Genomic DNA, 12,436 nt, shown 5'->3' with positions numbered 1-12,436 from the left:
AATTTATATTGGTTTGCATTTCCAATGGTTGAGTTTTATTTGAAGATTAAACAGAAATTACACTTGTGGCTAGCCTCACACTTTTGATATCGGCTTTCGGACTGATTGAAAAGTTATTCACCGGCTTTCTTTGCAGTTTTGCTGTAGTTGTTGCGGCATAAGATCCACTAGATTTTAGTTTGATTATAAACAGAATTAGCAGTAAGTAGTGTTATGGCCATTGTGATGGTTAGAACATGGGCTGAGTTTGATAATCTCCAGTTTTAACTAGTAACACTAGTCTTGTGTGTAATACAAACTTTGCCTTGGAATATTTTTTTTATTTTTATTCTACCGTGTTACATGGGCTACCAATCAAAGTTGAGGCTAACTGCGATAATGTTAGATGCTAGATGGCATCAGACGCTACCACTTGCTACATGTAGGCAGCGTCCGACAGTGGTGACGAGTATCTATTACAATACCTATACCATCAGATATTATCTAGCCATTTGGTAATGTCTCTAAGTTTAGATAAATATCAGAATATTTATGCTAGCCATGGAGGCTAGCTTGTTAGCCGGCTACTATTTTCACATCCTCCCAGGTTTTGGTGTTTGGATAATTTGACTGTAGACCAATTTGATTATCCTGATCAAAGTAAAACCTAATCCACTTATTGTGCTCTTCTGTTCTTAGAAGTAAATCTACTGTGGGATATTGGGTTTGCTAAAGTAACCTTGCCAAATGAACAAATTATATTACAATGCTATCACAGCAGTACAGTTTATACTCCATTATTTGTTTATACTGGTGATCCCACTGATAATAAAACTGTTTTACAGTCAACAAGAGCTGAAGTGCATGTCCCTTTTATTACTTTTCCATTGGAATTATAATTTTGCTTCTACATTTAGGGATGGTTTTTCAGACATGGATTAAGACTAGTAAAACAAAAAACATTCCGTTGATATACTGTGGGGAGAACAAGTATTTGATACACTGACGATTTTGCAGGTTTTCCTACTTACAAAGCATGTAGAGGTCTGTAATTTTTATCATAGGTACACTAAAACAATCCAAAAAAATCACATGGTATGATTTTTAAATAATTAATTTGCATTTTATTGCATAAGTATTTGATCACCTACCCACCAGTAAGAATTATGGCTCTCACAGACCTGTTAGTTTTTCTTTAAGAAGCCCTCCTGTTCTCCACTCATCTTTATTAACTGCACCTGTTTGAACTTGTTACCTGTATAAAAGACACCTGTCCACACACTCAATCAAACACTCCAACCTCTCCTTAAAGGGTCAAGACCAGAGAGCTGTGTAAGGACAACAGGGATAAAATTGTAGACCTGCACAAGGATGGGATGGGCTACAGGACAATAGGCAAGCAGTTTGGTGAGAAGGCAGTGACCATCTGGATGATCCAGAGGAGGAAGGGGAGAAGGTCATGTGGTCTGATGAGACAAAAATAGAACTTTTTGGTCTAAACTCCACTCGCCGTGTTTGGAGGAAGAAGGATGAGTACAACCCTAAGAACACCATCCCAACCGTGAAGCATGGAGGTGGAAACATCCTTCTTTGGGGATGCTTTTCTGCAAAGGGGACAGGATGACTGCGCTGTATTGAGGGGAGAATGGATGGGGCCATGTATCGCGAGATCTAGGCCAACCATCTCCTTCCCTCAGTATGAACATTGAAGATGGGTAGTGCCTGGGTCTTCCAGCATGACAACAACCCGAAACACCCAGCGATACTGCCCCGAAACCTGAAGGATCTGGAGGAGTAGGCCAAAATCCCTGCTGCAGTGTGTGCAAACCTGGTCAAGAACTACAGGAAACTTATGATCTCTATAATTGCAAACAGGTTAAGGTTTCAGTACCAAATATTCTGCTTTTCTGATGTATCAAATACTTGTGTCATGCAATAAAATGCAAATTAATTACTTAAAAATCATACATGGGATTTTCTGGATTTTTGTTTTAGATTCCGTCACTCACAGTTGAAGAGTACCTATGATAAAAAATTACAGACCTCTACATGCTTTGTAAGTGGGAAAACCTGCAAATTCGGCAGTGTATCAAATACTTGTTCTCCCCACAGTATGTTTTTAATTCAGGACTAGGCTATGTTCTGATTCTTGTTCCAGACCTGTCAATTTCCAATTTCCAGTATTATGGGATATATGTAGACCTAGTCTTGTGGTCTTTATGTTCTGTCTGCCTCTGTGTTGACGGCTACGTGTTCCAGAGTAACTCAGTGATGCCTGTTCTATAATCACAGACGGGGAAGTGCCTGGGGGGGGGGGTTGTGAGATGCTGGTGGTCTAAATGGAAGTCAACAGTAGCGCCCCTGTGCTTCGTGCCAGCATTGGCCCCACACTGCTGCCTTTGTGTCCTCTCAGTCTCACCAGGATACACATACATTGATTTTTGGATTTTTCCTTGTGGGGACCTCAGACCTAACCCGGGCCCCACAAATGTATGTTCCAAATTCCCTAGCCACAAACTATACCTCAATAACCTTTTATGCCTACCCTTCCCTTCACCACCCTCAAAACTCCTAGCATACAGCTATTATTGGCAGTTGTGAGAGTAAATCGCTAATACAGGCTGTTGTTTTGCTGTCAGTTCATTAGTAACTGTATCGGTTAATGAGGTATATGAGCAGTCAGTCAGCGTTAACAGAAACCAGCATCATCTGGCTATACTAGTCATTCACAATTAGCAATACCAGCAACCTATAAGCAATATCATCAGTCTTTTGGCAATATCATCAGTCTTTCGGCAATGTCAGCTATGTGTTTTGAAAATACTATCAACCTGTTAGCAGTCGCAAACTAATAGCCATGTTTTTCTTGAGTTGCCTCTAATACAATCCTCATACTCCTAGACCTACGCCCTCATCAGAACAGTTCTTGTCTTTGTCTACTGCCAATTACTGTTATGCAGACATTCTCCCTCATTCTAAAGCACCGAGCAGTAATCAATGAGTCCCCCAGAGGCCCATGATGAGGCTGCAGCCTTTCCCTAACCACACACTTTATACACTTTAATTAATGAACGCCTGCTCCCTCTCCCCCTTAGGTCAAATGCAAAGATTGATCCCGGAGGTAGAGGAAGAAAACAATGTGTTCTCCCCTTATTTTGCTATTAGTGTTATTGCTCTGTAGCCTGTGTGCTCACAGGGGAGTTATGTGCTATCAGGTATGTCACCACCTACATCCATCTCTGCAGCCTCTCTTGAGACGTGCAGTACCAAGAGTTGAAAAAAACAGGAATTTGTCCTCCCGGACTGGTGAGTTAAGTGAGCTTTTGTTTGTTGGTGTCTGTTTCTGTGTGCTGGGGGTTGTTGTGTGCAATGTTCTCCAGAACAACTCCCTAGCTAACATTTTCAGAATTAAGTGTGACTCAAGCAGTGAGCTGGTGAGCTGTCTCTCTCCCGGACTGCTGTGGTAATGTCAGTGTCAGATCTCCATGTTGTTTTTGCTCTACCCTTCGTGGACTTGGCTCTGGCTTTGCACTGCAGCTGGGTCTCATTTATTCCAGTGGGCATACTGGCACAGCCAAACCTGGCATTGGCTCCTCTGTCTTGGTTTGTTCTCCCTGCCTTTGCTCCCGCTCCTGTCTTGCCAGTCCACACTGGGCCTGATTGATAATGAGGCCATTTCCAGGACCCAACCACTGCCTGTCCCTTTTGTTGACTCAGTGAGGGAAAGGTGAAGTTAGCGTGACAGACATAAAGATCCTCACTAATCTCATTCGAATGAACTATGGAGCTGACCTGGCCCTTTTTCTCTTGTTTTTCCCTTTCCATCTTGCTTTCTCTGGAAAAGGGCCTCCCTACTCAGCTCCAGTCAATGGATGTGACCACAAGTAGATACTTCATTGCCTGGTTGCCCGGCAGCGGGCAGTATTTATTTAGCTCATATTGGTGGAATATCCTGGTTTTTAAGTGGAGCCTGATCACAGTGTCTGCCCTCTGTCTTCTACTGGTTCTTTCCGATATCCCTGTGTCCCTCACACTCTGTGGCTAAGATGATCAGGCCTGTTGTTCCCACTGCTTCTGTCAAGTTCTGCTGTGAGGTTCTGCTTAACGGCTAGCCAACCACCATAATAGCATTTGTTCAAATGGCGCTGGGTTGAAAATAATCGTATATAATAACTGCTTCTTAGAGTCAAACTGATAAGATTTAATAGGCGGAATGTGATTACGATTGTTTGATAGAGAACAGGGAGTTGACCCCTTTATGGCTGGAGGAGGGTGAGGGAGGGAGAACCTTTTGATGTGATTGGCTGAAATGTACCATTCAAAAGACTTGTTCTATGTGAAGAGCTTCTCACAACAGATCTGGTCCAATGTGTCTTTCAGTTTGCACTGATCTGATGTGTGTGTGTGTGTGTGTGTGTGTGTGTGTGTGTGTGTGTGTGTGTGTGTGTGTGTGTGTGTGTGTGTGTGTGTGTGTGTGTGTGTGTGTGTGTGTGTGTGTGTGTGTGTGTGTGTGTGTGTGTGTGTGTGTGTGTGTGTGTGTGTGTGTGTGTGTGTGTGTGTGTGTGTGTGTGTGTGTGTGTGTGTGTGTGTGTGTGTGTGTGTGTGTGTGTGTGTACATGACTGCTGTATGCGTACAGGAATAAAATGTGCTGGGACCATCTTTTGCAGGGAGGCAAGTACATGAAATATTGAAGCTCTCATCTGCTGTGCTGGTTTGTGTGTGCTTGCCCCGTACATGTGTCTGTGTGTGTGCATTATTGATGTTGAGGAATGTTGCAGCAGCAGCAGCTCTGTGTGGTTTGTGTGTGTGGGGTGTGCCAATGTACACAAGTATTGCGTCTGCATGTGTCCTCAGAGATATAATACTCAGAGGGCACGTGTGCACAATACTCATGCGCATTTGCTCCTTTCTTTAAACGCATAGTTCAGGCTGCCAGGAGACTGTAGGGGACCTGGCTGTTAACTGTGTTCCCACTGCGCTGTGGGTGCTTTGTTACAAAGTAAAGAACTTAAAATGAAAGACAGACAAATCTGGTTTTGTCTCGTCAAGTTTTTACTTGTCATGTTCTTTGTCTGTTAGTACTTCAGTAGAACCGTCCATGTGACAAACAGACACCGATCTGTTTTTGAAAGGTCAGTATGGGAGAGAGAGGTGTGTACAGTCAACATACCATTTTCCCATCATCTTCAGTTGTCCTCATTACAGCTTACTGTGTCTCCAAGACGTCCTGGTCCCCCAGCGGTGGAACCGCCCTTCCCCCAAGCACGTACCACTACTCAGTGATTTTCATGTTGTTTTCCTGTCTGGCCATCTTAAGATGCACCAACTGTAAGTTACACTGGGTCAAAATCTCAGCTAAATGTACAGTGTAATGTTCTCACAGTGGCCTCATAATCGACTCTTAAATGTCCTCAGGTTCACATGACTCCAAAGGTTCTATTTACTATTTCTCAACGTGCTTGAAGGCGGCGTGACTGCATGAGAGAATAAGTGGAGGAGAGCGAGCACGTGCGTGCGTGTATGTGCGTCTTAGCTGGGTTCAGTGCTGTCACACCACTGTGCCAGCAGGTATTTGAAATCTATGGGAGTGTTTACAGCTAGGTCCTAATTTCTTAGTATAGCACTTGTTTAGAGGCTCTGGTGGTATGCTGTCTGCTCTCTGTTCTAAAGAGTGTCCTGTAGGCAAATAGACATTGGGATGAGCTTGTTGTCATGTTTCTTAACCGGAGACTGTATCATCTGTGTACAAGGCCTGTGGCTCGCATTCACCTTAGGTTGCTCAGTATTGATGTTGTTCCACATAAATTGAGTCCCTTTCTGGAGGCACCTGTTTAGATTTGACAAACCCTTTTAAACTTGTTTGCCCAGGAAAGTGGTCTGAAAGTGGCTTTTTGGGCCTGAATTCTGAAACATTCAGGAGACCCAGAAAGTTTTTGCTCCAGTAGCTTTTTCTGCCTTTCTAGGGCCTTCTCAGTCACTGTGGTTTCTGCATGTTGATTGTTTGCTATTTGTTCTGTTGTCGAGGTAACTGTATAAATACTGTCAAGATGGGCTGAATGTTGACCAGTTTTGCTACCCCACCCATCATGTTCCGTCTAACAACTGGAATATGATGATCAAATGTTGTGGAGTCCAAAAGTGAATACAATCAGTTGGAACAACCCACTGTTAAAGGGTTGCCAGAATGTTGAGTACTTCACTCATTTTTTCCAAAAACACAAAATGGCCATTGGCTGTGATCATTTTCTTGGACAATACATGGATTCCTTTACATCTTTGTACCATAGCATTCTGAAACATTCCATTTTAGTTGAAACTGAATGACAAACACAATGTGTTATAGAAGGATTTTGTTAATCTGTCTGTAAGATTCCATGCTACCGCATCAAATAATTGTAATCATCTGTTAAATGAGCCTATACTTGCTTTGCTTATGTATCTGCATATACAGCTCTGGAAAGAAATTAAGAGACCACTGCACCTTTTTCTTTCCTTTCCGAAAAAGTTGAAATGGAATGTTTTGAGTGAGGAACAAAAGGGTTAAAATTAAGAGACCACTGAAAATTGAACGCTTCGGTTCGTCCCTCTAAACTCTCCTTTTCAACTTTTTGGGAAAGGAAAGAAAAAGGTGCAGCAGTCTCTTAATTTCTTTCCAGAGCTGTAGGTATAGTCATTTCTTTCCAAACTCTATATTTGCTTTCATGCTACTTCAGGGTGATTCAACATTACAAAGATAAGCACACTCAGAAGCCCTCATTTGCAAATCTCTGTGTTTATGACAATTTGTTCAACCCCAATATGCGCTGAGAAAATAGAAAGATATGAATCCATGGATATATAAATCTAAGAGGTTTACACATTACGCACCCATGAAGAGATAAAAACAAACACCTCACTCTGTCACTTTCTTCTGTGGTTAGTAGGGAATATAAATAATATAGATAATTCTTTATTTCAGCCCAGTGACTCAGACCACATCCTCGAGCAGATGACTTGAGTCGTTGCTGGGTAATTTTGTAACCGCTGGGTGCTGAAAAAGTGGCTTCTTTAGACCTGGAGGCGGGGCCGAGGATGTGTCTCTGGGATTGGCCAGTTAGGATAAGGGTCTATAAGGCTGTATTAAACAGAGTATAGTGACCTTGTCTGGGTGTTTTCTACTGTTTTGTGTCCTCATCACTGTGATAGAAGGCTAAATGTCAGTGGCTCCTATTTTAGAATACTTTTGCCGTTGGTTAAGGCTTGGTTTGACATGCTGCCGATAAATTGAGTAAAGTTGGGTCAGAGTGACTGTGACCCTAGTGGTCGACTGTGGGTCATTTAGTGCTGTCAAATGACTTAGTTACATACAATGCTACTGTTGTCTTCCTGCCAGCTACCTCGCGTTACAGTACAAGAGAGGGAACTGCCCCCATGATTTTCCTGTGGAGCCTGAACATGAAACAAGGGACATAAGGCTACGTGCTGTGGAAGCTGGGCAGACACACCAGCTCTCCTGCAGGGACAGCCCCCCCTCCCTCCCTCCCTCCCAGTGGGTTGACAGCTGCCTGTAAAACGCATCTCCTCTCCCTCTCTTCCCTGGTTTGGTGCCGATTCCTGAGTGAGTGTGGCGCTCCAGTAGGAAGATGTCCCCAGCGGACTGGGACAGAGAGGGACTGCCCTGGCAGATGAGCTCCAGTAGGAAGATGTCCCCAGTGGACTGGGACAGAGAGGGACTGCCCTGGCAGATGAGCTCCAGTAGGAAGATGTCCCCAGTGGACTGGGACAGAGAGGGACTGCCCTGACAGATGAGCACAACTCCCCCGCCAGCAGGCTTGCGACAAATAAACAGGAGAGCCGATAAGAACGACCCTGTGTTCTGTTTGCGAGAGCACTCAGACATTTTCATTAAATACTAATGACAATAAAGTGCCTTGTCGTAGCAGATGTGGGGTTGGGGGGCTCCAGCTCGACAGCATCCCTCTGAAGTTTAGACACTGGATGTGTCTAAAACCTTATGTGTGGTGCCCTGCTGGAGGTCCTCAGAGGCAGGGCCAATAGTGCTATGAAATAACACTGTAATAATACTGTACTGATGCTAACTGTTGGGCTGTAACTGGATAGGGAGCAATTGGAAGCATTTAAAAAGAGGTCCACTCGGTGAAAGGAAGAGATGGAGATATCCATCGTAATTTTGGAGGTTGAGTTAGGTTGTGGGTTTCTTCAGGGTCCAGATGTGAGGCGGCTTCGCTGGCTGACTGTTTACATTTCCTCACCAACAGGAGATTTATTTATGTCTTTTGCCTGTTTTTGTTCTCTGCAGGTGCTGGAGAGTCGGGAAAGAGTACCATTGTGAAGCAGATGAAGTAAGTGGACCTGGCTGCCCGTCTCATTGTTTCGTTTTGCTGCTGTTTCAGTCTTTCACATGAGCTATGATGTCATTGACTACACAGGCATAACAGTCTTGTGTAGTTGGAATAACTAAGACAAATAGTAAACAAATAAGATGCATAGACACTAAGAAAACATAGACGTATATACTTTAGTGGCTAACATCAACACGGCTGTTCGATCTCTGTTCCCCCCCGGAAGCAGGTCATGCCTATAAAGTCTGGTATAAAAACGGCCAATAGGCCAATTCAATTCAAATCGTGCCGTACATTTCTAAGCTAGTTTCCCAGATTTCCAATGAATTCCCATGTTGTTGTTTTTTAACCTTCTTGAAGAATTGAATTAGACCGAAACATGGTTGAAACTGTACTGACAACTGTGAGGGGTAGTGGTTTGAGAAACCCTGTAATCGTGGTCACTAAATACATCACTTGTTGCTGCAAGCTTCTGTAAACCTAATCACAGCAACAAATGTCCCCTCAAACACTATTCAAGAGCTTTTTGTGGAAGTGTTTTTTGCAGTACAAATTGTTACAGAATTTTGCTGAATTTGAAGCAAATTTTATGAACTAATATAGGAGATAAAACTAGGAGATAAAAAAATAAATGAACACAGTTTACATATTGATAGGCTAGGCTTGGGTTTTTAATATACACACGATTTTTGTTCATAGAAGTGAACTAACTGGGTTAATGTGAACACAGACACCAGAAAACATTTCCCATTTCTACATTTGTCTAACAAATGTTTAAAGGCCACATTTTTGAGTATATCATTAGATTATTCAAATATAATAGTAATACAAAGCTCAACACTTTCCTACATGCAGTATGTTAATGTATACAATGTAATGAGGCCATTGCTTCTCAACATCCTGCCAAACACAGTCAATCCTCTGTGTCCTCTTCTAGCTGGGTGAAACTTCACCTTTTTACAAGAACTCTAAAGTCAGTCTTACCAAATGAACACCATTTTCTGCAAAGTCTCTCTGGCACCCTTCTGATGACACTAGCCAGCAAAGATAAGACTGACAATATTGTCTCTTTGTCTGATGCATGTTTAAATGACACTTTGTCTGTCAGGATCATCCATGAGGCTGGCTACTCAGAAGAGGAGTGTAAGCAGTACAGGGCTGTGGTCTACAGCAACACTATCCAGTCCATCATGGCCATCATCAAAGCCATGGCTAACCTGAAGATTGACTACGAAGACCCCGCTCGAGCGGTAAGACGCACACCTCTGAACTCATCTGCCACTGTTCTCTTAGCCCCCTGGAACCAATGTCAGAAATGATCTGGCTCTAGTATTTTTTGTTCCTGGTGTGCTATGGGATAACATTTTAGTTTTGAGTAGTATAGCCAGTAGCCAATGGGCTTAGGAAGGCTAGATGATCTTATTCCAGAGCATGGCCGCAGAAACATGTACAAAAATGTTAAACAGGGTTAAGAATAATGTCATCAACGTCCAAATACAAAACCCTCACTTTACCTTAATTAGCATATGATTTGATGCCTGCTGTGCTCTACAAAATATTGGCTGCTAATGAAAATGTTATCTGTAGGGTTGCCAAGTGAATGTAGCCAACTGAAGCAAGAAACTCTTTAGCTGGAATGGTAGTAAATGTTTAGTTAAAACAAAAATCATAGTTTCTTTCAGTTGAAATTTCCTTCTAAATTTGCTAATTAGATAGGTAGCTTCATGTGTGACCTTGATAAAAATATGATGGAATTATTTCACCAATTGCATGTGTTGATGTCATATGTGCACAGAATTCTCTGTACAGTGGCAAGATTGCATTTTAAAAGAAAAACATTGTTTCTGAGGTCAGATGGACAGACAGCAAGGATTCTACAAATTATCACAGTTGAAAATAATGGCTGCCTCTGGAGGGAAGAGCAAATAACATGTTAACGAATGATGCCTGGTGTGGTTATATAATAGGTTGTGTGACTGAGACAGAATGTTGGTTTATTAGTGTTACGACCAAACAAAGGCTTTGGAATACTAGTAGAAGATGGCTCAGAGATGAGACTCATTCAGTTCCTAAAAGGTCTGTTGTGTTCTCACTATCTTTCTATGGAGAGGGTCGTGTTCTCCTACTGGCGCATGTGTTGGTGCTTGCTCTTTCTCTGCAGGACCAAATCCTGATTCAAATCTTTGCAGGCCTGACAGTGTATGCAATTAATTTGCAATTTTAAATGCATGTCTCTCCTCTGTACCCATAAACACAGCTGCCGGATTAACCTAAGAAAATAGCACATTTAACACATCAGAAAGACTTATCATGACTGCCTCAGGGACAAGTAATCATCTGAAGAGAGATTTCAGAAGTTCCTTCTGTGAGAACAAATTAGGGAGTCAAGTCATCTTGTTTGTGCAGTCTTACACAAATGTTTGTTGAGCCATACATAATATTGTCATTAGTGACAGCTAATACTGGTGAGAGGGCCGTGCCAATAAACTCATTCACTGATCACATTCCTCTTTTTTAAACCTGCCTCTGTCTATATTAGCTAACCTGATCAAGGCCCCAACAGCTGTTGCCTGGGTATGTATATATTGAACCTCAAGTTATTTAGCAGATATTATGTTCTTTCCTTGAGGAGGGAAAGTATGTGTGGCTGTTTATGGATGCTAATTGTAGGCCACACTACTTAACATGTTAAACAAAGCATGACATGAATTGTCAATAGTGACTGCATTTTAGTTTCTGTCTTTACAAACACTGACTAAACACAAGGCCAATGTTATTCACTGCATTATTTGCCCTCAGTGCTGTTAGTCCACGGCAATATCCGTTCCAATAAAGACGGTTGTTTAATCAGTCCCCATAAACCAAATGTTATCACTGTTGCCCACTTTGGAGAGGCCTTGATCTCCTGGTTTGAGGAGTTGTTTTCAGTCCTCGTTTTGTCAGTCATTAACCAACCTGTGGCCTGGGAGAGAGCTGGGCTGGATTGGGTTGGCCTACACTGAGGTAGAAGGTGCTCAGGCACAGATTAGCCAACGGTGTGGAAGTCAGGCCCACACGCCTCCGCCCAGTCAATGCTGCTTCAGGAGTTTCCCCTAGAAAGCTTTTGAGCCGCCAAAGGAGGGTCCACAGTGTTGCGTGGGCGTTGCGCCGAGCCCCAATGGGAGCTGTGGGTTCGGCCCATCTCGTGCTAGGCAGAAAGCTCCTCACCACATTCTATGTCCTAGCTCCGACCCAGCTGTCCACTGGCACAATTACTCCTGAGTCATCCTGCTGTCATGGACTCTTCCACAGGGTCACAATGGCCTCGGCTGCTACTCTGAATTATGATTCCCCTGTACGGCTGGCAAGGACGCAAACGCACCAGCTCATCAACACAAACACGTCAGTGCGCACGCCACTGAGTCAGTGTGAGGACAGTCTCCAGAGAATGGCGGGGGGGGGGGGGGATAGGTGTCTGTGAGAAGACTACTGCGGTCAATGGTTCTTTTGTTTCTAATTCACGCCGTCTGTCTCCCAGTTCCGTTGATCTTGTGAGACCTGATTTGTCACCATGCTCGACCACTGCCGAGCTGATTAATGTTGATTAATTCAGGAGTTTTGGGTAAGTCTTGTATGGTCTTGGCCTAACTCCTAACCCTGTGTCTGTCCTTCACCATGCGCCTCTCTGCCCCCCACCCCCCCAGGACGATGCCCGCCAGCTGTTTGCCCTGTCGGGGGCTGCCGAGGAGCAGGGTATCCTGCCAGATGACCTGTCCAACGCCATGCGCCGGCTGTGGGCTGATGGGGGAGTGCAGGGTTGTTTCACGCGTGCCCGCGAGTACCAGCTCAACGACTCTGCTGCCTAGTGAGTGACCTCCATTCACTTAGGCCACACACCTGTGCCCGACACTGTGTTCTCTACTCCCATTCACTACTGGGTGTTTAGCCCATGCAGGGGTCTGCACAAAAATATTCAGGCGCCGATTTTATATGAAATTGAAGTTGTTGTTTGTGGTTAATCTTAATGCCGTCAGACTGAAATTTCTGCACATCAATCTAATGTGAGGACACTCGTCTCACCCGATTTGACACGTTTTATGATGCATTCAGTCATTATTAGCTGGAGAACTTGCAG

At 43.5% G+C, this 12,436-nt stretch overlaps 1 protein-coding gene across 1 annotated transcript in view; it reads left to right on the top strand.

The window, feature by feature from the left end:
* LOC105017175 (guanine nucleotide-binding protein G(i) subunit alpha-2-like) overlaps positions 1–12,436 on the top strand; it is a 71,560-nt gene that overhangs the window by 45,470 nt on the left and 13,654 nt on the right. The window contains exons 2-4 of the mRNA XM_010881569.4: positions 8,280–8,322; positions 9,431–9,572; positions 12,006–12,166. Of these exons, the coding sequence (XP_010879871.1) occupies positions 8,280–8,322; positions 9,431–9,572; positions 12,006–12,166 (346 nt within the window). The remainder of the gene's footprint in view (positions 1–8,279; positions 8,323–9,430; positions 9,573–12,005; positions 12,167–12,436) is intronic.

Source organism: Esox lucius, chromosome 17 (genome assembly GCF_011004845.1).
Source record: "Esox lucius isolate fEsoLuc1 chromosome 17, fEsoLuc1.pri, whole genome shotgun sequence".
Classification (NCBI taxonomy): Eukaryota; Metazoa; Chordata; class Actinopteri; order Esociformes; family Esocidae; genus Esox; species Esox lucius.
The sequence above is the reverse complement of the archived record's forward strand: the minus strand, read 5'-3'. Positions and strand labels throughout refer to the sequence as shown.